This window comes from Strix aluco, chromosome 2 (genome assembly GCF_031877795.1).
Source record: "Strix aluco isolate bStrAlu1 chromosome 2, bStrAlu1.hap1, whole genome shotgun sequence".
Taxonomy (NCBI): domain Eukaryota; kingdom Metazoa; phylum Chordata; class Aves; order Strigiformes; family Strigidae; genus Strix; species Strix aluco.
Genome location: NC_133932.1, coordinates 74,758,048 through 74,785,214, shown reverse-complemented (window position 1 = coordinate 74,785,214; position 27,167 = coordinate 74,758,048). Strand labels below are relative to the sequence as shown.

The 27,167-nt window shown below is 39.2% G+C and overlaps 1 protein-coding gene across 1 annotated transcript in view; it reads right to left on the bottom strand.

The window, feature by feature from the left end:
- EFNB2 (ephrin B2) overlaps positions 1-27,167 on the bottom strand; it is a 45,878-nt gene that overhangs the window by 12,607 nt on the left and 6,104 nt on the right. Inside the window, exon 2 of the mRNA XM_074815335.1 lies at positions 10,439-10,722. Within this exon, the coding sequence (XP_074671436.1) occupies positions 10,439-10,722 (284 nt within the window). The remainder of the gene's footprint in view (positions 1-10,438; positions 10,723-27,167) is intronic.

The following is a 27,167-nucleotide window of genomic DNA, read 5'->3' as shown; positions in this document are numbered from 1 at the left end:
CTCATCCTTGTTATTTTGAAAATTAAGTCCTATGTTGTATGTCTCAGGATTTATATCTAAACAGGATCTACAAATTATATTCTGCACAGCAAGTAAGCAGCAATGCCCTCCCCAGTCAAGCTAAAACCATAACAAAATGAAGTAAAATAAAAACCAGGACTCTTCTTGCCTGGAAGAAGACAAAGGCTCTGCAGTGAAACTTTCTGATTCACTTTTCTGACCACTGCTCTAAAATGTATCTCGTCCAAATGCGAATGGCATGACTTGTGGTACTTAGATGGGACTCATGACATAAGAGGTCTTTATATAATTCCCCATAAAAGTGTCCACTTGTACTCACATGTTAAGTGAGGGACAGATTTTATTACTGTTTCAATTTTTTGGGGGGGATGCAATGTGGAGGACACATGCAAGATAGAGCCAATCAGTTCTGTACTGTAACATCCCTTGGTATATACCAACTGTTTAATTTCAGGCACACCTCTGGTACTCTGTAGACTCTCCTTCCCGCATCGCACGTTGTCTGACTGAAAAGGACTGCCCAAGTATTAGGCACAAAATAGGAAGAGAGTTCTTGTAAGGTTTTCTACATTCAGAATGATTCTATTAATTCCAGGGAGACGTGGCATCATACAACAAGAATACAGGTGGTAAAAAAACAGCCCTTCATGTCAACAAAGTCTTTCCATAAAGGCAAAAAGAGACAGCGAGCAAGACAGAGTTGGAAAATATCAAAAAAGCTGTGAGCTCTGACTGGTTTCTGCTGCCTATCATTTTAAAAACAGCACCACTTTATCTCTGGGTTAAGGAACACCACAGCTGAAGTGTACTAAACAGTAAACTATTTGCTGAATTATTATCCATTACAGAAGGTCACAGCATCTACCCACCCACAACGAAATCCTACTTGCTTCACTGCTGTCAAAGTGTCCCTTTTCAAAATTTTCTTGGAATGATTTAGATTATAAAAAAAAAAATTAAAAAATAAAAGCTTCTCAATACTGTATCACTATGAATGACAATTTAAGTCTTTCATTACTGTTAAGCTTTTCTAAAAGTATTTCAGTTCTACATTTCACATACTCTGAGAAACGTTGTCAGATAATGATCTACTGCACACATGGCTGCTTCTAGTTTACATAAACAAATTATATATTTGTGAGCACTGAAGCAACTGCGGCAGATGTAAGCCCACTAATTATGATGTATTCAGCATATATCAGAAAGTATGCATCTAAAACATATTACTGGCTAGTTAACTTCACCAACCACAAACAGGTATTTTACATAAGTTTATCCTTTCTGCCGGCACACTAGTGGCAAAAGCCTCTCATGGATGGGGAGAAATATCTCTCCACAACCACAGCAAGCTTTGCTTAACAGTTCAGTTGAACAGAACTAATAGAATTAGTTAGCACTCAAGTTACACTGATTGGTGCTAATGACAAGCAAGCTTGCTGGAAACAAAAGCAGAAGCTTTAACATCAAATGAGGACCAATATTTTCTGTATTGTACAAACTCAACACCACTCTTCAAGGATGTTCATCTGCCTTGAAAATCTTTCTGGTTTCTGACTGGAGCGCTTGGATAAGAAAGGGTTATAGTGGAAGTTCATATTAAATAAATAACAAACCTCTTGCTCATTCTACTGTCACTAATTGCATGCAATGATATTAATGACCCAGTAATTGCTATACGAGTAGCAGTGAAGTGGAAAACATCATTTTGAGGCAGAGTTCATCTCTAGGTGGTAGGACTTCATCAGTGACTGAGTTAATGCCTAGTGACAGTTTAGAATATAACACTATAGATGAGAAAATGTGCCAGTCTCATGGTTATAACAGTTTAGACGGACATGATGTTATTTGCTTTGACCACACAGAGTCCAGAAGTAACCCCAATAAAGTGCCACAGTCAGAGCTTGCCCTATAGATGAACCTCATTCTTTCAGGGGAGATGCTCTGCACTGTAACAATCTAGAGCAATTTTCCACATGTTTGCTTCAATAAAAGAATACCTTCATCTCCTGCTTTTACATCAAGCACAACAAAAGTGTGCTTTATTGCAAAACACAAAAAGCTATTTACATCATCTAACTATCCTTCAGCAACACAGAGTTTGGCACCTTAGTACCGAGATCAATTATGATACTATTGGATGACTGTGCAATTGGCAAAGATGATCAGAAGTTAAGCACTGTTTTGATTGCAGTATGCTTATGTTTGTGTTTAGAACTTTGAAATACCCACGGAGTAAAACTTAATGAGGGAACATTGCTGAAATAAAGCAATCTGAATTTCCAAGGTGCTACAGGACCACTAGTTCAAATACTTGCCATAAGAAATTCAGGGGTTTAGCTTTAGAAATTATCACACATCTCAAGTTCAATTTAAGAAACTCCAGTGGGATGGGTATGTTAATCCTCCAGTGTTTGAAATTTTGAAAAGTTGTAACCAGACAGAAGAACAAATACATTTAATAATTATGTTCATACAGTTTTTAATATTTCACTAGTGTTTTAATAGTATAACATTATTGAGTTCTTCTTTTTCTTTTGAAACACGAATTATTTAATTAATGTCTTAATTCCACATCTGCTGTGGTAGCCTCTGGACAGCAGGTAGAATAGAGACTCAGCACAGGCTGGGGCCAAACACCTGGAAAGCAGCTTTGCATAAAAGGCACTGGTGGACACCAAGCTGACCATAAGCCAGCAACGTGCCCTTGCAGCAAAGGTGGCCAACAGCCTCCTGGACTGCATCTGCAGAGTGTTGCCAGGAAGCAGCAGGAGGTGATCCTTCCCCTCTACTCAGCACTGGTGAGGCCACAGGTGGAGTGCTGTGTCCAGTCACAGGCTCCCCAGTACAAGACAGATATGGACTTACAGGAGATAGTGCAGTAAATGCTCATGGGGATGATGAAGGAACTGAAGCATCCATAGGAGAAGAGGCTGAGGCATTGGGACTGTTCAATCTCGAGAAAAGAAGGCTCAGGGGGATCTTATCTATGTGTATAAATACCTGGTTGGGGGAGTAAAGAAGAGCCAGACTCTTCTCAGTGGAGCCCAGTGACAGGACAAGAAGCAATGGGCACAAACCGAAATACAGGGAATGCTGTTTAAACCTGAGAAAACCTTTTTAAATGTGACGGTGACAAAGCACTGGACCAGGTTGTCCGGCAGGCTGTGGAGTCTTTGTATTTGGAGATACTCAAAACTCAGCTGGACACAGTCCTGGGCAACTGGTTGCAGCTGAGCCTGCTTGAGCAAGGGCTTGAGCAGGGGACTAGATGTTCTCCAGAGGTGCCATCCAAACTCAACCACTATGTGATTCTATGATCAACCGCACTTTTGTGGTCTGTTGGTTAGCATTTATGTGCTAACGTGAAATACTTGACAAACAAATCCCTCTTGGTTTCCCTGGCAGGATTTGGATTCAGACTTCTGTTTCTCTCACAGCAGCTCAATGAGCATACAAGGACTAGTCTGCTGCTGCGGTTTACTTATTTTTGCTGTCTTCATCTACTGAACAGAAAACAGATAAATCATGCTAACAAAGATCTGAACATGCTTTTTAAAACCAGACTTATCAGCTTAATATGGACTCTTCTCCAGGAACTGCTAAAACTACTTTACTCACAGAAATATTTGCATGATTTCATTGGGACTGAAAAAAAGCAGTTGGAAGACTGCCCATTAGGGATTAGTTTTATAGTCTGATTTACCAGAAATAAATCCTGAAATATTCTTCCTCTAAAGTTTCCAGGACTGACTAAAGTCAGGGAAGAAAGTCCAAACTGACATTTAACCCTGGTTTTCAACCATTTCAACCCTGTGTTTTAGTTAATGCAGTTCTCAGACAAAAGTACGTTTTCCTCCAATCCAGCTGTGTAAAGACTTTAAGGAGGCAATCTCAAGTATTTAAAATCAATTTCATTAAAGCCTTTATAAAAGCTTATGCAGTTCCCGGTCTTTTATTTTAGGACTCAAAATACTATAATATGTAACAGATGTGATACAAGCAACTGTATAAAATAAAGACTGATCATCCCACTTGATGAGATAAATGCTTGTCACCAAACCTAGGTACAAAATGAAAGATAAATGTGTTCCAGTATGCTAGTTTCAGTTCAGACACTTCCCTCATAGCATGGCACGTCTCCCCAATACATACCCCGTTGATGTGAACAGTTACTCATACCATGCATTTAAAGCATAAGATACACACTCAACCCAACCTTCTTCTGCATGTAGTCCTATTAAGGATGTATATGTAAATCTAAAACCATGTACAACTTGTAGAAGATCAGGGTTTGAGCTGGTTTTTTGCAAAGCACTTCAAGCGTCCCTTATTGTTATGCATATTATAAAGTGAGAGTGAGAATATTGTATCTTTCTTTGTGAATGTACCGTATTTCCAGCATTTATAAATTGCTTATGAGGAACTAAAAAAAAATGAGAAAAATAAATAACGACTAAAAATATTAAACAGCTTCCTATGAAATTTTAAAACCTATTTAATTCCTGAGTATTTCCTGAATAATTCTTTCTTCCAGTCTGAATAATTATTCTTCATTTTCATCTGATTTCAGATCTATCTGGAATACTTGGGGGGTGTGGGGGAGGATAAATGTATTTTTTCACAAGATGCCATCAATTAACAAACTGAGCATTCCTATCTTTCATTTCCTTCCCTTAGGAATAGAGAAATAACAACAGATTTCCTGCTGAACTATCTCTGTCTACTTTAAAGGAGATAAACGGTCGGTATTGCCTAGGTAATGGCACCAAGTATGAACAAAGTCCATCAATCTAAAATTGCCTCATTCTCTTACAAGACCTGTGTGGTCTGGGACAAAACCCCAAAGGACCATGACTCCATTAATCCTGTAGGTCTTAGACTCTCTTAGAAATCTGAAGCTGCACGGACAGTGATTTTTTTCTCCAATAATATTATTCGTTTGAGCTGTATTTATATTTAATTCAACAACAAGAGCTAAGTGGTATTGCTGATATATCCCATAAAAGACTCTCAGCAAAGTCAAAGACTGACCTCTGGATATCATTTGACACTAACAAGAAATCATTTATCTAATTTTCTGAGGAAGGAGGAGGAGAAAGGAAAAAAAAAAAAGTGATCTTTGTACAACTGGAATCAGGGTGGCTATTATCACATAGGCTTTCATTAACACCATCACCACCAAAAAATAAGGAATAATAGATTTCTGAACCACAGAGTCTTTAACAAAAAGCACAAAAAAATGTCTTTGTTGAAAAAGAAATGGAATTGAAATTCTGATAACAGTTTTTGTCCCCGTTTTGGCTAGTTTGGAATTAACCTTCAAACAAAGGAAAACCTACTGTTTCCTTTCAGGTAGCTCTTGCTAGGTATTTGGGAGGTTGCAGAAGGCTGCTGACTAAAACCTGCCTCAGAGAGGTGTCAGAATACCCAGCCAGCCAGATTAGCCAGTGCTTAAACTGTTTGGTCAGAATACTAAAATAACAGTTTAATGTAAATCTATTTGGCCACGCAAAGAGATTTATTCTTCCCATCTGGGCTGTATTTCAGGGGACAATCTATATTGTCCTTTAATGTGTTCTTCCTCAGACAGTTATTGCCCTTTAATTGTAACAGAATGACAAAGTGAAAACATAAAAAGCCTTGTGATTTTTTTCAAACCCAGCTAATGCTAAAGTTTCAGAATGACTGTTTCGATTTTAAAAGCCACAGTACTATTAAAGCAGTTATCCAAAATGTAGTGCTACCAGGCAGCATAAACCTTTAAATCAGTCAGGGATCAAATACATATATATATATGTTTTTTAATTTAAGCCAGAGGCCAACTATGTAAGTGGGTCACTTGAAAAAGGTTGGCAAAAAACATTTAAGGAAAGCTGCATATACCATTTTGCCAATGTCAAACTCAATGAGCATCATTAGCTTGACAAGCTTGGCTAATGAGGTCGCAGGCAGAGCAAGCATTTTAGAGGAACCTTTTCTAGGACCATTCTGTAGCCCCTTCCCCCGTCTCAAGCCATTCTTTTACAAATTCTGAAGAGATGAAGGCTTCATTGCAGGTGACTTATTTTTCAGTGCTGATGATGCCAGCCCATAATCTTCAGTTTACTTATGCAGAAGAAGAGATGAAGTGAGCACAGTATGTGCTTGCTTGGCGAAACCATCTCAGGAGTATGATGGTGGCTCAAAGGCAAGCAGCACTGCTCCCTTCCCTCTGGCGTAGCTTCCTACAGGCTTCCCCAGGGTGCTCCCTCAGTCCAAACCCAGGGTACCTAAGTGCTCTCCCATGCCCTCTGACTAAAGGTCAAGTTTGTTGGGAAGGGTTCAGGACAACACCTGTTCACCAAAAGTAAACACCTTTGGCATATTACTTATGTTGTACTATGCTAAAATGTCTCCCTCTCATACAAGAAGCGCTGCACTGGAGAGAGGTACTGAAGCAGTTACACCGTGACCCAAGTACTTGCAGATTGATCCTCTAGTATCGACAAGATACTCATTGCTCATTCTGAGCAATCCACAACAGCAGAAAATTATACTTCATTCCCTAACCACGCAAAAACATAAAAAGACTTTTTAATGCAGACATCAGTGTTACAAATCTGCACAACCTTCCTCAAAAGTAACTTTGCTCTTTGCATGGATATTTATGTTGTTGGGCATAATGTATCTTCCTTCATGCATCTGATTAAAGATTTCCTCAGAGACTTATGATATGTTAGCTAAATGGTCGCATATTTTAGGATAATCTAACATTAATACTTCTGAAACCGCAAGTACATTTGACCTTCTCCAGTTCTGCTGAGAAGAAATCAGGTAATTGTAGGAAAATGAATCTATTAATTTCCCAGGAACCAAAAATTGATGATAGCAAAGAAGAGAAAAGCAAGGACAGTCTGTTACATCATTTATTCACATTCACAATACCATTCAGTATCATCTTTCCAAGTATTGCTGTGCACAGGTTTAACTCTTTGGATCCTGATACTCATACTGAGGAATATCTTGCCAAGAAATGGATTAATTATTTTTGGATTAAAGCACCATTAAATGTGAAAACAGGTATCAGAAACTCATCTACATTTTTACTTTTTTAAAAAATTGTGAACTGTGGAGTAAGAAAAGTCGCATCTTTTATATGCTTAGATCTAGGGAAGCACTGAGTAGAAAGATCTCCTTCTGCTATACCTATCATGAATACATCTGGATGATATAAAAATTATAGCTTGAAGAATTCCTGTACAATCACATTTCCCTAAAGGGTACACACGGTTCAGGAAGCTCCTTCATCCTGTGTTGTAACTCCTCATCCCAAAATGACTAGCCCCCTAATCTGAATAGAGATTTTACTGTTTAATACAGCTCCACAAACCACATGCTATTATCTTAGAAAAACAAACCATGTTTTCAAATAATGGCAAGATGATAAACGTACGTGATGATGCACAAAACATTTAAAGGGCTGACAACAGCCTGCCAGCATAAACAGCGTGAGATTAGGCTGTAGACGCAGCCATAGCAAGCACTGCAAAGATGCTGGGCTCAGTAAACTCTTGTGTCACGTTTCTTTGATGCCACTTAGTCAAGGGAATACAAGATCCTAAAGTACTTCAAAGTCAAAAGCTGGCACATAAAATGCATTGTTGCCTTCGCTTCATAGCACTCCCAACCCCTCAAAAAACTCCAACAAATCAAGACAAAACTCAAAATTCCCAAACAAATAGGTAAGAGAAAGGAAGGGAGGAAGGGAAATTACAGGTCTAGGAATAGGGATGCATGCAAATGATTTATGGCCTGATTTGCATACATGGTTAAGATGTATTTTATATACTTTACATTTTATAAGTATACTTATAAAAATGACAATAAATGCCCTTACTACCAGAACCTGTATCTGACAAGGCTGTGTCAAGTCACGAGCTTTTTAAGACAAACTGTTAAAATCCTATCTAGCTCCAATATATCTGTAAAATGGTGTCCTAGCTGAGCCCTGGCCTAGTTTTCCACTCCTCTTCGTGTTTCTGAGACCGACATCACTGAGTTCATTGTTCTCTCCCTGAATGATAGAAAAGCAAGAGTTTTAGCTTCAGGATGGCTGGGTTTTTGGGGTTGGGTTTTTTTTTTGTCCAATCTATTAAAATGTACGGGTAATACTGCTTCAGCTCGGTTAGTATGCTAGCAATATAGTGATAAACCAGCCATTTGTTTATGCCAGAATGAGCAGGGAAAGTAATACCCTAAGGCACTCCAGTATTACTGCAAGGCCAGTGTGATTTTTGAAGCATCAGGCTGAAGGCTGAGCAAGATCTTTCAACCAAACTCTACTGTCTTATTGCTATAATGAAATAATTATACAAAACTAATTAAAATGAAACATATTTAATAATTCTCTGGGTAAATCCATGACATAGATATGACAAAACTGACAGGGCATCAGAAGGCTCCATTTGTGCCCGTAATTTTCAGGTAGTAATTTTAACAGTGCTATTTGTTCCACTAGAGCTGGTCTGCTGTGGATGTTTTTAAAAGCAGCACTAAATACTGAACATATTTCATCATTAAAGCCAACTATTTGAGCATGGTCATTTTTATACTACACATTTTCACTGGAGTTACAGACAACTATCTCTCAACATCTAATCTTGCAGCTTTTACCCTGGTAAATCTCCCTGGATTTCAGTGGGAAGTTTGTCAAAGTTAAACGCTGTGTAAGTGGGATCAGGTTTTTATACACCCTCTGACTAACAGAGCAAGTGCCTATATTAAGTGATCTTTCTGTCAAACCTTAAAAACAAAAAAATGGTGTTTTGTATCTCCCACAACTGTTATTTAGTAATTTCTACATTTAATGTTTAATAGAGTTAATTCTTAGTTTCTGTGATATACGATCTGTTTTATACACAGTGTGTACCATTGTGGAAATAACTGTGAAGTGAGCATTAATTTATATTAAATGCATTTACATTTCCATTTTAAAGGTATTTGCTCAGAGCACTTGTAAAACTACCAATATTTTTAACTAAGAAATTAAGAAATATTTAGAGTGCCAGATATTACATGATCTAGTTATCAGCCCTCCAATTTTCAAAGAGGTGGCAGATATATGTTTGGGGACAAACTTTTTAGCAGGGCCTGTTGCAAGAGGGTAAGGGGTAATGGTTTTAAATTAAAAGAGGGTAGACTTAGACTGGTTATAAGGAAGAAATTTTTTACAATGAGGGTGGTGAAACACTGGAACAAGTTGCCCAGAGAGGTGGTAGATGATCCATCCCTGGAAACATTCACGGTCAAGGCTGGACGGGGCTCTGAGCAACCTAATTAGTTGAAGATGTCCCTACTCACTGCAGGGGGTTAGACTAGATGACCTTTCAACGTCCCTTCCAACCCAAACCTTTCTATGACTCTACGAAATAAAACACAGCAGTATCTAACTTCCCTGTAACTGCAGAAAAGCCAATGCGCAGAATTTGTCCATCTCCTACTAACTGGTGATCCTTGCTCAAGACATCAAAAGTCCCCACGAGGCTAAATGAGATCCGCAGGTCACAGTAGTACAATGACAAAACCTAATGTAAATTGTTGTTGTACTGCTGAGGTCTCAGCTTACGCTAACTCCCGATTCACATCATTAACTTTACACATCATAAGTAATTTGAATCACTGAACACAGCGGTTACCTCCAGACTTGCTTTCAGACATAAATACCTGATCAGACTAAAACTCACACAAAATTTATATGGTTGGACACAGGCCTGTATCACGCACATTCTTTTTACAAGTCCAGGATCATGACGAAGGAGGAAATTCAAGATCATGCTAGTCTCTCTTTTGCCCAAGAACCTTCCTAGATACCGTATGGACACAGTAGGTATTTATTGCAGTTAAGCATGCTCAACTAGAACCCACCAGTAAACCTTGTGGTGAAATTACACTGTCAAAGTTGGCACCGAAGTGGCCAAAAGGTGTTTCCTGCAAGAATCCCTGGGTCACATGAGGCAATGGTCAGTCATCTTATGTAGGATGCCTCAGCTCAGAATGGCCGGGCCACCCTACTTCTACTCCTGGCATAAGAGCACCCGAGGACAAGGCCAGTAGCACAGCATATCACCAGAACTGTGAGCAAGAAACACATCAAGGTTTAACTGCACACAGCCTTCAATGCGAATACAGGACACAAAAGGAGAAGCCATTTACTGGCACAGAAGTACAATCTAATTTGGTTTACACAAACCAAAGAAAAAAGAGACAGAGACCCCATGGAAGTCAGGAATAATGTCAAAAATATGCTGGCAAGAAAATATTTTCAGAGGAAAAAATACAAACCTGTTCACATTCTTCTTAGCTTGCTTATAATGTACAAGACAACATACAAAAGAACAACTATATTTAAAAGAATGAGCAACTGAAATATTTAACTTACATATGACGTAATAATCTTTGTTCTTCTGAAATTCCAGGCCCCAGAGATTAGGACTGAACTCTTGAAACTTGATGGTAAACTTAACATCTTGATCTGGCTTGGCGCAGTTGAGTAGAGGTGTATTGTCCTTTTTAATAGCACAGCTATCTGCTTGGTCTTTATCAACCATGTAGACCTTATAATATTCATACTGGCCAACAGTTTTAGAGTCCACCTTTGGGCATATAATATCCAGTTTGTCTCCTATCTGTGGATATAGTACCAATCCTTGTCCAGGAAGGAATCTAAAACAGAAAAAAAGAAGGGAGAAGAGAGAGAGAGAGTAAGGGAACATGTGAGACACTTGATAAAATCTCATCCAGAAAAGTAGCAATTGCAGTGGACGGAAAGGAACAAGCACACTGTTTCCAAAACCAAAATGACAGACTGAGCAAACCTGATCTTAATAGTCTGGGCCTGACTCAATTTAATATCAACAACATGTTTACTTAGATCTTGGAAATTACAAATGGATTGGTCTTACAGTTCTTATCTTGGGAACTGTAGTAGGTTTTACGTCTCTGGCAGGCGCTGCTGTTTCTTCCACATTTGGCCACTTACAGCAGCTAGTACAATGTCTGGTGGGCTACAATCCTGTTTTTCTGCTTTGGTAACATTTTTACTATTCTTGCACATATTTTGCTAATTTCAGACATGGGAGAATGACAAGAATAATCTTTCAAACCCCCTGAGCAGCCATGTGGGAAAGGAAACAACTTAGACTTTAACACTTAACAACATATGAAGATTCTGATTGATATTAGTAGTATAAGACAAAGGAACATCAGTCACTCATCAGGATCATGCTTACAGACCTGGGGTGGACTGAGATCTACCTGATCCAAGGACCACGCAGCCTTCTGATAAAACACTTTTCCAAGACAGTGGGGCACTACAATGATTTCTTCTCTTCACAAACTCCACCATTACTGTCATTGGTGTAGCTCTTTTTTTATTTCTTGTGCTACAAGTGAAACATGGGTATGCTTTTGCCTTAGTAAAGATGAAGACTTCTTCCACAAACTGGCAGTGAGCTTTAATGTTTGGGGTTAGACTCAATATTGTAACTTTCCTACTCATACTAATTAATAGGCAAACTTCATCACTTCTTCACGAAAGAAAAATATAAATAATTATTTATAGTACTGATTCATCCACAAAATGAGAAGCCTTGTTCTCACAAGGACAAAAGCCACAGCACGTTTGTTTGGTTTTTCTCTCGATAAGATATATTTGTTCCAATTAAGGCCAAGAAGTGCGTGTTTTAGAACTACAGCCAACGACACCACCTCCTCGAATGCACAGACCTAAAAGACTGACTTTCTTTCCTTTTTCTCCTGCCTGCCAAGCCTTTTCCAAAGATCTTCCTTAATGGAGAATGGGCCTGAAAAACTGACTGAAACAACTGTCGCCTAATGAACACCCTTCTCCAAGTGCTAGCATTTAAACGGCACACTTAGTAAATCTAGCTTATTCACAGGCAGCTTTCCTGGAAACTTTAAATTAGAGTACTAAGGCCCAAGCAGAACAAAGCTGTAGGCGTCAATGACTTCCAGGCTCTGGCTTGGCTAAGGGAGCCCACCAGCACATAGCAGTGAACTTACTAAATTAGAGAAAAGGATGATGCGATGCCCCAAATTTCAAATTAATTGTTTACAACCGCTTGCTCCCACACAATGCAAGTTTATGATCTGTGCTAATTGAGCAGGATTATTTTCACTCACAAAGCCTGTGTAAGAATTATATTTGTCGTGAAGCAGCACGTAGCAGGACAAAGACATGTAATTACAGATTTAGGGAAAAAGAACAATGAAATGTTATGGCAAGAAAGCGACTGTTGATGTATAAATCACTGCGCTCTTTTGTGTTGTGCAGTGTAATTTCCAGACTACAGAAACTAGGCTTGGCCATGGCTGTTCAGACTGAGATGGACTGGAGATGGGGCAAAGCTGTGCCTCCTCCTCCAGTTTTCGGACACGCCAAAGGAATGCAGTAACTACCACTTCCCCAAAGCCGAAACAGTGAAAGAAACAGAAACTTAGAAATGCATCCTACTTGAGGGAGAGGCCAGGTCTGCAAGGGCACTGAGGAAATAGGGGAGAGGAAGACCTGAGCCAGCAAAAGTTCCCAAGGGAGTAGCACAGATCCTGATCAGGCTCTCCTCAGGGATTGACTGCAGCCAGGCAAAGGCAAAGGGGACAGACTTTCTGAGCTAACCTCCGTCACCTGTGACTGACTTTACTACCCTGTCTGACCCCACCCCCATTTTACTTTGCTCCTGTGCAGCAGTATTGTACCAGAAAGATGAAAATTATACTTCTCCATCTGCATGCCAGGACAAAGGCTGGTCACTGTATGTTCCCACCACTGCAAATATTTCTTCTTGTCAGTAATTCTTCTTCATGTAACAGGAATGTGTAATACGAAACACATGAGATTTCAGAGGACCAGATCTTTGTTTTTAAATTAATCAATTGAGATTTTCATGCATAATAAATATGAAATGTTAGGTTAGAAAAACACACCTGTCTGTCCTTGTCAATAATATGATCTAAAAGCTGCCCTGAGAAACAAAACCCAGTAATTTTAATTTCAGATTTTGTGTATATTATGCATGTAAAGAATCATCAGCAGTATACATTCTCCATGAAAACTCTGAGCATAAACAGCACGGGTTCAGAGACGATGTCCCAGGCAATCCTCAGAAACAGATACCGGAGAGAAAGCACACTTGTGTGCCTTGGTTAAGTAGCCAGGAATTGCCCCATAAAAAGGCAGAGGACAGAACCACCCCCAACAGACAGCTAAAACACATTTTACAAGAGCTTTAAACCAATGCACTTGTTAGATTTTATAGAAGGGGAATATTCTTGCTATGGCTCCGAAGTCTGTACAGTTCGAGAACTAAACTCGGTAAATGTCCTTCCACTTGAGTTTCTGAACTTGTAGGAGCTAATGTTGATGGGATTAGGAGAAAAAAAAAAAAGGCTGAAAATGAAAGGATTAATCTGAGAACGTGATTGTATTGAAATTTTTTCCACAGTTTGCAGTTTTGATCGTGACCTTTGCGAGAAAGATATTTTTCCAATTTACTTTATTTTCTTGCAACAATAAAGCACATATATAGATGGAAAGAATAAAAAAGTTTCACCTCATGCATTTCAGCTTGACCACAAAAGTTACGGTAGCCGATTAGTAGTGGGCATGATTATTATCTCTGCATTTGTGTAGTACTTTTGGTACTGTATTTTTATAAAGACTTTAAATAAATCATTTGCTGGATACCAAGCATCTTCTGAAGTTATTTTATTAAATGTCAGGAGGATTAATACTACTCTTTTACGATCCTATTTTTGAAAACCTTGTATGTGGGAAAAAAAAAAGGAGAATGTACATTTAGCCTTGGTAGAGGTTAACAAAAACCTGAGGATTAATCCTGAATCTTTATTTCTGTAAGTGCTGATGTAGACTTCAGCATTCTGGGGCAGCATCAACACTTAAAATATTTGCAGGATGGCATCTGTAAAAATGAAGTTAATGAACTGGCTTTAAAAGTCTGATCAGAATCTACCTTCAACTAATTAAAAAACTTCTTTTTCCCCCCAAACAGAAATAATAATGAAGACTGAGGAAGAGGTTTTCAGAATCCTGTAACTGATCCTAAGGAGGCTGCATTGCTCCAATCGTTGCTTGGGACAGTGACGTGCTCTTTGAGCAGCTGGGATAGTGACAGCACTGGAACCATTGCTTTCTATAAAAAGCTAACTTTCTAACTTTCTGCTTTTCAGCTCTAGATGTTCTTTACTGGGAAACCTATATACCAATATAGGCCCCTGTACCTCAACAGAAACTCATTTCTGTCAGCAGTCAGATACAGTGAGACTAGAGCATTTGAAGAATCTTGCTCACAATTAATAATCCTCGTGCTTACTGTGAGAAAGCACAGAGAAGTATAGTAAGTACAGTAAAAGCTGTATGATGTAATTCATGCGCTTTCTGTCTGGCACTTTTGGATACAGAGGGCATTTTTACTGTCAGCCCAAAATCAGTGTCTTGTGGGCGACATTTGACACCTGTGCAAAGCCCACGAATGTGAATCCCTCCCATGCGTCCAACTAGTCATGCAGCTTATGAAATAACAGCAACATACAGAGTTCCCAAACCTTTTTAAAAATAAGGATTGTATTAGACCAAAAAGTCACATAACACAAAATAGGAACAGAGTAGTCCGTTCCCCACTCCCACCAATGTTACAATAATTTTCTGAACCACGCTTATTTTAAGGCTGAGCAGTTCCTGGCACTAATGTACCCTTACTGGTCAAAGTCCTAGAGAAGTTAAATTTTATTTTGAAATTTTACAAAAAATAAAATGTATATTATGCACAGTTTCTAACTGACTTCTTAAGAATCTACTTCTTGTTTAGAGAAACTTAGCATATTCAACCATATTAAATTATAAAGGAGTTTTCCTTAATGATAACCACTCAAACCTGCCTAATTTCATAATAGTAAATTCTCAAAAAGTTAGAACTGTGCCTGTCAGCACTTTTTCACTGACAATATTCTGCTATTCCTTATTACACAGACATTTCTGAAACTGTAAAAATATCAACAGATAAAATCCTTAAGAGAAATAAATTCTTAAAGACATTTTGTTAATCAATACCAACTGATGTGACAAATGTGTTGTCATGCTTTTCCCAGATTGCAAAACTATATATATATACCCACATACTGTAAATACATATATGCACACTTAGCTTTAACTATATCCTAGTAATTACAAAATACATGCAATTTTAGAAAGCATGTTAGTACTTGTTGTGAGTTTTGTATATTTAACTGGGGAAACAATGCCAAATTTCTGTGCTTTAATACCTTACCTGAACTAATTGGTGTAGGCAGTTAGCTTTAAATTAATGTAACAAAAATAACCCTAAAAATGTGAACAATCAAGACGCTTCTTAAAATGCAGCCTGAAACCTTCTTTTGGGGAATCCTATCCACTTAACTTTATGAAGTTTAACTACCAGCCTGACTATAAAGTTATTCATTGAAAAGTTTTATTAAGGAAATGTCATGAATACTAATAACACAGTATGTTAGTCCGTTACTTGTAGAAGTGCAAACTGAAACAGAATACAGAATAGCATTCCACGTACAAGCCTTTACCGTCTAAAAAGAATGGTTATTAAATAGTATATGTACTCATCATCTGGTCTTTGACAAAATAACAACATTTGTATTTTGAATACCATTTTGTCCCCAAGAGAAATATTTAAGAATATAAATATTCTTAGAATATAAAGAAAATAAAAGTTCCAGGAAAAGGCCCTAGTGATTTCAGTGAAGTAGCAGTGGGCTAATCACAGCCTGCTGAATGAGATGAAAACCAGTCCAATGATTCTCAAAGACTCTGAACTGAATAAAATCCAAAAACATAGACCAGAGCTCTCTGTACAGAGTCCTATGCTCCACACAGAGCTTTCAGATTAGTTCCTGTCATATTCAACATCATATACAAAGATATGCCACATGGATATAAGGTATACACCCAGCTGTAAACCTTCAACGCTTTTTTGCAGAAGCAGTGATTTTATAGGACTGATCTCACTCCAGTTTAAATGGATTAAGTGAATGTGAATTCAATGAGAAGAGGATCAGTAACTGCTGTGGAACAGACAGAAAAACAAGCTTCATCAAAAAAGATTAATGTGGAGCCTCTGTCTCAAAATGGGTACAAGAGTTGGTCAAAAAGAAAAGCACTACTGTAACGGGAAGTCTCTGCAAGCAAAATTACTATAGGGTGACAGCAAGATGACAGACTGACTCTATACACAGAGTAGCAAATGAAACTTTGAAAACAAAAGTACAGCATTTCATATTAATAAAATTATTTTAAGTGAGTGTGGAAGCTACTTTTCTTTGTCAGTGCTGTATTATTAAATAATTTTAATACTATAACAAACTTTTACAGAACATGTTAAATAGGGGTGGTTTTGAATTTCAGTAAAATTTAAGAAGTTTAATCTGCTGATCTTTATTTATATGTAACATTTTTTCATGCAGTTAATGAAACTATTCATGTAAGCAATGGTTACTTGCATTAATAGGACTTGCAGGCTAGAAACTAAATGGAATTCAAACAAATAAACAAATATATTCATGCTCATCCCTTATGATCTTTAATGGCAACTACCACATTAAACAAAGCCAGATTATAAAATACCATAACACAAGTTTCTAAAGCTGCAGCTCTTGTATTTCTTCTCACTTCCACTGGAAGAGCCTCTTTTCAAGGCTTGGGCTCTCCTGCAATAAAACCTGCTGTAAGCCCATAAATGCTTTGAAACAGTCACCTGAAACTGTAGCTAATCTCTATCCCAGGTTTGTGGTACCTCCTTGTTGTGTCCCTTCCTCACCTCCAAAGGAGCCCATTTCTTTTGGACTACCTGGGGGAAGTGCTTGCAGTGCACTGAAAAAGGGAATGGTCAAGGGTTTATTTTGTTTTAATCACCACCCTGGACACAAAATGGTAGTGGTGCGACCATTTTGTGTCTCAAGCAGCCATGCAAATGGACACTGTTCTTGGTGCCTTTTCCTGGACCTATTGTTATTGAAATTGGTTGCAAAACTTTCATTGACTTCAGTAGGGAAAGACAATGTAATATGTTTATGACTGAAATCTTAATAACCTACACAAGAATGATTCTGCAGCATTATTATTTTTTCTCAAAACTTTGAGTGGACAGCGAACAAGGAGCATGTATGAAATTTTAGCAGTTTCATTTATCAATTCATTGCGCTACCTTTTGCAAAATACTAGGGGAAAGCATTTAAAATACAACAAAGGATTTCTAATAGGCATAAAATAAGGATGGGCTGAGAGTGCACAGACTTCTCCCCAAAGAAAACGTTTTTTTTGCATGGACCCGCAGGATTTGACAGTCAAATTGTACCATCACATCACATCACAGTCCTAAAGGCACAGAGCTTCCACTGTATAGAAAGACACCCACAGACACCATCCCTCTTCAAACACTTCATCAAATGCCCTGACCAGTCTCCTAGAAAGATGTGTCATGTATTTCCTTCACCAAATAACTCGTGTGACTATTGCTGTTGAGGCAGTACTTCTTCGTTCCATTCAGCTTAGGACAGTCACAAGCCTAAAGGTGCCTTGCACTTGAGAGAGCACAAAACCTGCAGCTAAGACATGATATTTGGCAAGAACTGTACCCTTCACCCTGCACGTATATGGAAGGTCACCTGCAACCCGGCACCAAACGCATCTTATCGGAGACACTCCAAGAGAAAATCTGGTTCCTTAAAAGCTGCCATGTACGAGGTTAAAGATGTGATCTCGTTCCATGGAAAAAGAAAATAAGCCAAAGGAGGTGCTGCAGACTCTCCTTTGGGGCTACCCTAATCCTGGGCTCTGGCAGAGGTAGCTGACTCCCCTCTGTCCAGGGGATCACGGCATCTCGGGGTGACCACGGACTCGGGGGTGCTAGAAGCCCCCTCTTCCCAGTCCACCCCGCTGAGCAGAGGCAGCACCCTGCCTTCAGCCCCCCGGCACGCAGCTGCTAGAAGGGTTTAGCTGTAAGACAGCGTTATCTGTTTCAACTGGACGCCATCTCCGCCTGCAAGAGATGGTTTAGTTTTGCTGGAAAGCTGCCGTTTCCCTCGCTGCTTGGCTCTGACTTGCAGAACAAAGCAAAAAACCCACTTAACATAACTAAAACCTTCAGACCAACTTGTGCTTTACCCCACCATCCCCAAAGTAAATCCAGGGTGCGAAAATGAAAGCGTAAAAGGGAAGCGTGTTTTCCTCCGCCTTAAAAAACCCCTCTGAGAGCAAACACCTATCTTTTTTTTTCCTCTACAATGGGAAATAAGATCTGGGCTTTTTGCACAAGAACATGCAGCCTGGCTTAGAACGTTTAACACACGGGTAAGGCTCGAAATGCTGAAAAGATGTACCATTTAATTTTTTACTGAAGTTGACAAAGGAATTTTTTTTTAAATAGATTTTATATTCAGTTTTCACACATGACCTCCACATAAAGCACTATTAATAGCAATTAACTTTTTGTATTATTGTGCAGAAAGCAATTACTGCTCTGCTAAAAGTACTTAAAGCACTAGAGAATTCTGATCCATTTAATAAATCAATTCCGGTTACCACAAAAGGACTGCTAATGTGCTTCAGTACAGTCTTCTAACTAAGGGGAAAAAACCCAAAAGGATGGGTATGACCAATGTTCTATTTTAAAGTGTATTATATTAACATTCACCAGCATTTACAGAAATATGAACCCTCACAACAGTGCTGGACTCACTCCGCTTCAGCAAACAGAGAATCACTCCTCACATCATTGCTCACTCTCTCTCATGCACAAGCATGGAAACACACACAGGCACATTCTCCTTTTTACTGCATTTCAACAGAAACATGCTTTCTACACAGAGTTTAAAAACTGCAAGTGGCTGCAGTGGAGAGCAGCAGCCAATCTGTATAAATGGCTTATTCTGAAGAATTTCTGAAAGAGAGAACACTCAGTAGGTGCATTGTAATTAGTTGCTCTTTCTAGTTACCTCTTGACAAATGATGCATGCGGGTCTGGATGAGAGCCCAACTCTTGACCCATGCCACCACTACACACTTCAGTACTTCAAGCAGAAACCCCTAGCCTCAGCATTCTTTTCATTTTGTTTTTCCAGAAATGCAGTGCTGGTAATGCACAACGTGAGAACCAGACATGATTAAGAAAGTTGGAATTCTTTCAAAAGTGCTTCGTATAGCTATGTCCTAAATACATCTGAGGAAAGATTCCCACCTTTGATTCCTTCCAAATATATTGCATGTTTCAGGACTGGGTTAAAGGACAGAACATGGAAATACACACAGCAAACAGTGTTCTCACAATGCTTAACACTGTGGCAACATCCGTAAGCCTTTCAAACAGAAGATATTGATGTGATCATTATTTTAAACACAAATTATAAGCCTATTGAGAAATACAACTTTTGTCACAAAAAATACCCTTAAAAATAAACATTTTTTGGATAGCACTTTACTGCCCCCTTTTGCACTTTAACATTAGAACAGGTTTCAACATGAACACAGGTCTGAGAAATACTGTGGAGATGTGGGGTAAAATGCCAGGGCATCATGTTTACACACTAGTAGACTATCAAGAGCGGCTTTGGGGACATCTTCCACCTGCCTACACTGTAAACAAATGAAACATCTAGCTGTCATTGCCCCTAATCTTCCATGGAAGAGATCAGTAATGGCTGGTTTAAACTACCATCTTCCATTTTAAACTGCATGTATATGGGCAACTGGGAGAGAAGGGGATATTGCTCATTAACACTAGTTGTCTCTCTAGCACAATTTCCTAAAGCAAAGATCATCTGCAACTCGAATTTGGTTTTACTCATCAGGAAGAAAAGAATGACAAAGGGCTTTCCAGTCTGAGGCCATTCATGTGTTAGCAATCCCTTAACTGAAAGGATGGGTGTATCCTTCAGAAGAAAACTTCACAAACTGGCAGGCAAGAGTATTTTCATGAAAGGTGAAGACAAGAAGCCTAGACATTCAAATACCCTGCAAGCCTACAGGCATAAACCCGTTCTGCAAGTCCGCACTGCAATTACAGTCAGTACAGAATCCATGTATGTCTCTGTGTGTCCACATATATCTACAAAATGTAATAAATCTATAGTCTAGTGGCCAGTTATTTACAAAATACTAATTCATTATGACAGAGCCAGAGGGGGAACCATCCTGCCCCAACCCTCAGCTTCCATTTGACAAAGTCCATGTGCTGCTGTATACACTTATATTTAAACTTAATCCATTTTCCTCTGTCATCCTACAATTACAATACAAGTCACAATAATATTAAATTTCACTGCCTACAGCATTGCACAATTGAACCATTACTGTAATGAAAACTGACTCCCTTTGATATTAACACTGGTGTTTTCTCTCATTTGCTAGCCATGAAATACAGGAAGAGACCAATGTTGTTTTAATTAAAGAATTGTTCAAAATATGCTACTGGGAATATTAAAGTAGTTCTTTGCTCTTGCGGCAAAGATAATCAGGTATTTATATGGTTTGGATTTTTGAAAAAAAAAGAAAAATAAAAAAAGTCTGTGCCATGAGTTCAGTGTAACGCAAAACCACTGCTCGACTTGTGCTCACAGAGACAGAGTGTGCCAAACCCAAGAAAGATGGCGTTTTATTGAAAAGATGCACAGCAGTAGTTAGCATGGAATGGAAAGTCAAACCAAACCATGTGTGCTTCTTACACAAGTCACTAAAGTCTTTGCTTTTAGAAAGCTAACAGAGAGCAGCTGGCATTTGCCAAAGAACTACTTTTCAAAAAGGGCACTGTAAATCACAAGAAACAATAAAACCAGATTGTTCTATTGCTGTGCTATTCTGTGCTCTTCTCCGCCATTCCTATTACAAAAACAAATGTACTATGTCAGCCACAATACAAGGATACCAACCAAAGTTTGCAGTCTTCCTTCTCTTAACTACAATTTGTTCACACCTGTACAGTCTTGTTCCAAGACATGCTCCAAGCAAAGTCTATAAAAGAAGGAGGGGACTGTCTTGTTACTTGATGAGACATTAATAATCGGTGATCATATCTCAAATTCAAAGAAAAAAATTCAGCTGCTTTGCAGTTGTTAGAAAATATATTATCGCATACCATTTGCCTGCATAAGTAAACACTGGAAGTAGAACAAGTTGTTAACTCACAACTTTCAGGAAAAGTTATGCCAAATCACTAGTAGCATCATTTGACAAACCAAACCTATTTTGGCCAATTATTGTTACACAGATTTTCGGAATCCAATTATAACTCTATCACTCCTATACCACATCCTTTTTCTCTTTTTATTTAAAAGGCAGTTTTCAGGTGAGAGAAAATGACCTTGAGCAAAAATCCAAGTGGGAGATCTACAGTCAGTCTGCACTTGCATCCCACATTAAACCCAAGATTCAGCCACTCGCAAGTGTGTACATCCTGCGTTCTTACATTAAATACCAACTTTTCCAAAGTTTGACTCACTTGCGAAAGTAGAATTAAACTGGGTGGCCACTGCCACCTCCAAGGCAGTAGTAGTATCTGACCTACCAAGAACCAGCTTTTGGCCCGCTGCAGGTCTGAGCCTCTCAAATTAAGCTAAACTGACACTAGAGTAGTTTAAAAACTGCTGTAAAGGTCCAGAAGTGCATTCAACACTAGATCGGACATTCCTGCCTGGGGTGGAAGAGTCTATCAGAGGGGTTCAGCAGATGGCTGGGGACGGCGGGGAGGAGCTCCAGACACCCAATTTTAACCCTCTGCCCTGTGCCTGTGAGACACTGGCATTTTGTTCACCCTCTACCACAGGGAGGCTCAGCCTGTGCATCCATTGGAAACTGGGTTATCTCTCCAGGAACTAAGCTGGGCTCTTGGGAACAGCCAGGTCGCTCTTTGTGATCAGTCGTCAGTGAAGGAAATGTGCTACCAGCATTCCACCGAACTGCAAGCAAAAGCACAGAAAACTCGGTTCCAGCAGAGCTACCAATGCAGCCAGACCTCCAGGAGCAAAGGTGATGGACTTGCTCGAGCTGTCCTATCCAGTACAAGGGATCACCACTGGTATGGCTATGCTGACTACTGGCAATGCAAATTTGGACTCTTTCCAAATTACCTTCTGACATCATTTTCTGATACGAAAAAAAAATTAATGTAATGAAGCTTCAGAGGTATCTGTATTTGTCCAATCCCAAAAAACTTTTTCACTCTGGCCTTGGTTCAAGACAGCTCATGCTTAAATTCGTCCCGCTTCAGCAAAAATATTCAACATTCAGCACATGCTTAACATGAGCTTTTCTGAATAAGGTCAGTTTCCTGAGTCAGGCTCTAGAAGAACAGTGCCGTCTTGCTTACCTTGCTGTCACAGACCGATCCACAGAATGGAAAAGACTATAATAACCAATAAATCTATAAAGATTCAGCTTTTGTTTTCTTCAAAAAGTGCCTGAAAACTGTCTGATAGAACGAACAACGATTACCACTAAAAATCGTCTCTTTTAAAATATTCATCACACAGACTAGTAATCTTGCCTGCCAACATGACCTTCCCTGTTCAGCTAATCTATATAGCTTGGAAATACCTTGGAAAAAGAAAACCCAAAAAAACCTAAAGGTCAAGTGTTGTGCAGTGATTAAACTAGACTGCTTCTGAACTAAACTGAAATTAATTAAACGTGAAGAAAGCAACTCAAGTGTGGATAGTGAATGATACGGGATTGCAAATCCTCAGAAGGAGTCAAGATGTTCCCAACTCCACATTTACACTTTTATCCAGTCAGGTATAGAAACCAACTGCTGCTCAGGCAGTAGGCAAGCAGATGGCAAGCACCAGCAAAAATGAAAATGCGAAACGATGCACCACTCGAAGAGTCAGAAGCGCAGTTATGTGTGCTTTCACCAGTGCTCACTGCATAGGTTCCTTAAACAAACTGCTTCAAACTTGCAGCACATCAAAAGCCAGATGGGTCTTCCTGAATGAATCCACAGGCAAGGAGCCAGGACTCCCGTTTGCTGCAGAAATAGGCCTGGACTTGATTTGAGTCTTCTTAGCTCTGACAGGCTGGAGTCTGGCAGAATGCCCAATCCAAAATAAAATAGCATTCAATTGCAACTGGGCTTTAACTAATAACAACAACAACAATAATAATAATAAAAAAATAATTTTAAATCCCTCTTACTAACTTTAACATGCACTTTCCTTTACAGTGCATTGTTCACCTTTCTCACCGCTGTTCTTTGGTTTGGATACCTAAGTAAATGCACTATTCAAACAAAAGCTAACAAAACAGTGAGAAGTAATTTGCAGCATCACAGATTTTTCAGCCTAATGTATCATTCCACCATCTAACCTACCCTCCTGTTTAAGACAAGGCATATAATTTCTCATTTTCTGTTGACATGTAAAACTTTATTATGCTTTAAAGCGTGCACAGCTCTGAATCCTACTAAATAAAGTTTTGTAAATCCTATTTTAGCCATCAACCATGAGACATTTAAAAAGAACACTACAGGTAGAAAACCTATCTCATAGTTATGTATATGTCATATATCAGGAATGATTCACCTAGCAACATAATCCTCTACCAGCCTTTATCTTTTTTGGCTTGGAACCTACATTTAAAACAAGAAGAAAGCATAGACTATTACATCAAAGTTTAAATCAGCTGCATTGTAATTACCATGCTGATACCGCAATAAACACTGGGTGTTGGCTGGCCAGGATTGCCAAAAAAGATAGAGGTCCTGCCTTTATTCGCTGTCTTTGACAATGTATATAATCACATCAAAGGAGAGTTCTCTGCATCACAGTTAACAGGAAAAAAAAATAATCTGGATGTTCTCTTTCCTCGAGTAAAATGATGGATTTTGCTTATTATAAGAAAATTAAAATTTTGCCTGTAATGAAAAAACAATTATAACGTGAAGCCCTTGCTGGCTAATGTAATACTCACTGAAATCACTGGAGGTAGACAGACGCTTTAAACATGTTTATCTATTTGCAACTGGAAATATAAAATACTAAAGGAGATTTTCAAATATGGAACTTAAAATTATCTATTGTAATCCTGCATTTAAGACTGCTCGAAGACTTTTGAAAATCAGGCTAAGATTAAACATGAATTTACAAGCACAAAAAAATAACACATCATTCAAAATGACGCTGAAGACACTGCAAGTTTAGGGAACTTGCGTGTGTATTCGTTATAGTTTCAGTTTGGAAAATCTATCTGTCCTTGAGGGCAGAGGAGCAACGGCAAGACTGTTTTTTGTTCTGCCATTTTGTTTTCATACTTGGCTTCCAGAAACATACTGAGTGCAGTGTGCTGGTTTTCTCAAAGCCTCTTCGCTGTTTCGTGTTTGGGGGTGGTTTCATCCCAATTAAGCTCAAATTGCAGAACCTCCGTGTTTTAAGTACGTCTTCGAGGTAATGTTCTATCAGTGGAGACTACGCGAGGCGCGGGGAGCCCGCAGAGGACCCTGCATGGGAAGGGGGGGGAGACCCGGCGGCGCTGCCCAGGATGCGCCCCCCAAGAAACTGCCCGCTCCCTCCTGTGCCCTGCCAAACCTACCCAGCCTCACCGGGGACATTTCTGAAATGTGACATGACAGGCAGGTTCGAAAGCTAAATGTTGGATAATGGTGGGCAAACAAAGGACATCGGTTTTTGCATTATTTCTTTAATTACTTTAACCCTTGTTCGAACAGAAAGCATAAGGCCAGAGTAATTCAGCTTCTCTCTTTGTCATTTGCCTGCCATAAATATGCACCAGTCTGCATCTGAAAAGCTGAAGGAGGCCGCAAGCTTGCTGGACATTTATCATGCTCTGTTCCCTGTTAACAAGCAAATACTTTAGTTGAATGGCCCATTAGCAATCATTGTCAAATGCAGAATGCAAGGTGCTTGGATGTGACCGGCCTGTAAATTAGATGAGGGTGCCCCTGCGCTTTGGAGAACTTCAGCAAATGAATCGGATCTTTTGATATAGATTTGTGAAGGTTAAGCTGCAAGAGAGGAAACGTATCTGAGCACTTCAGGCCCCGTATATTCTGCCAATCTGTTCAGCTCCCTGTGTGCACTTGTTTATTTTTCATTTGTTAAATCACATCAGCATCAGCAGCTTGACAGTTTGGGTTCTGGAGTTCCCTTTTCAGTCAGAATTGTGAAGCTTTCCAGCCTACTATGGGGTAGGATAAGAATGATAAATTCAAGCATGTAATTAACATCTTTATAAAAAAAAAACAGAAAATGGAAAAAAGAACTTAAAAAGTGTCCGAGCCACTGCCAAGCAAACAGCATGAATTCCATTTTGCCGAGCTCATCCCAGGCTCATTCCCACTAAAGAAAGACACAACTGTTACTGTAGGCTTCAGTGTTTTTTTCCCTTATGTCTAGACTCTGCCTAACAAATGCAGAATGCTTTCTTTCCCCCCTTAACAGGCAAATGAGCAGGCAATAAAGTAAATATTTCTCGTTTGAATCGTACCCCTGATTTGCAATGTAATGCTGACTTTAAGTTGTGGGTGTTTACGGTTGTCAGCTGGGTAGAAAAGGAACTCTTAACTATGTAGAAGGCTCTTTAGGAGAAAAGGCAAGAAAAAAAATCCAAGTAGCTGCATTCGGAGAGGTATTGTACTACCTTTACAGTTGCAGATCGCTTAAAATAAATGACAAAACAATGGCTAAATTGTCTGCCGGCTGAACTCGAGGAGCTAACAGCAAACTCATCCCAATGATTTTAAGTTGGGGCGGAGGAGGGGGGAGGTAGGCAGATGCTTATCTCGTTCATTTCTAGATTCCAGCCCGCCTTTCGGAAATAAATACCACCTAGAGACTACGCCAGATCAATTTGGTTATCTGCAGCTTTATTGGTAAATAGGAATGGATGGTGTTTTGTTCGTGTTTTTTTTCTTTTATATTTTTGCAGGATGGGAAACACAAGAGATGCTGAAGTATCACCTGGCCAAGGCACAGACAATGCAGCATGTTTATCTTTGCTGCTCCCATGGAGTGCGAGATGGAGACCACAGCCTGAAACACAGCTGAAATAAAAAGGTCTCTGTTTTCTTTCCAGATAACCCTAGTCCTACCTATCCCCTCTGCTCTCTGTTCCTTGCCAGCATGCTCCTGCCCGAAGCCCAAATAGATTAAGGCAACAAATCCCAAGTGCGGCTAATTCTTCAGAAAGGCTGCTGCTAGGGCAGGAGTTAAAAAGGAAAATCTTCCACACCTAACAATTGCAGCCATCTCAAGTTTTAATCGGTCCCCGTCTCGGCAGAAAGCAGTAAATGAAATCTATCTTTACCATATTATACACCACCAATGAGCAAGAACTGAGCAGCTTTTCTTTACTGCTTTAACCATCCCAAGCCACAAGTAGGCCTTTCATACTTTCTAATCCCGGCCCCCAAGTTTTGTGCGGTTCTCACATAATACCTTACAGCCCGGAGCAAGGCCCTTAGTTTCTAACACCCCTTTCAGAGACGTGTCATTTCTAACATCAAGCTAATCTATATGTTGCCATGGCATCACCTTTTATCTGCCTTTACATCTTATGAACTGCATGGATTTACCACATTATTTTTATCTGAAAGACAGAAAATGGTGGTTTTATTGCCATACAATCAGATTACTGCTGCTAGTTTCTCTATGCCTTTTTACCATACTTCAATCAAAAGGGATCAGTTTCTTTATACTCTGCCCTTGATTTACATTACATCTGTAAAGACCTAGTCTGGGTTGTAATCCCCTTATTAACTATGACCAGGGTTGATTTGCCTAAAAATAAAAGCAAATTGTGTCAGACCTTTTCACTTTGTTTTTGATTCGGAACTACAAAATGGATTACTAAAGAAATCTTCAGAGTTCACACGGCTGGTATAGTACTGAATTTAAAATGAGAATTAAACAAGTTAAACATGGGAGCTGTGTCAACGGTTTACATTTTCCATCATGGGAGAAAGGCTGAACTGCATTTGTCTTTGTGTTCTCTGGCTTTAAAGAGACAATGAAGCCACAGGAGTTTTTCCAAGCTCTTCTAACACTGTCCATTTGCCATCCTCCCTTCCTCTGCTTTTCAT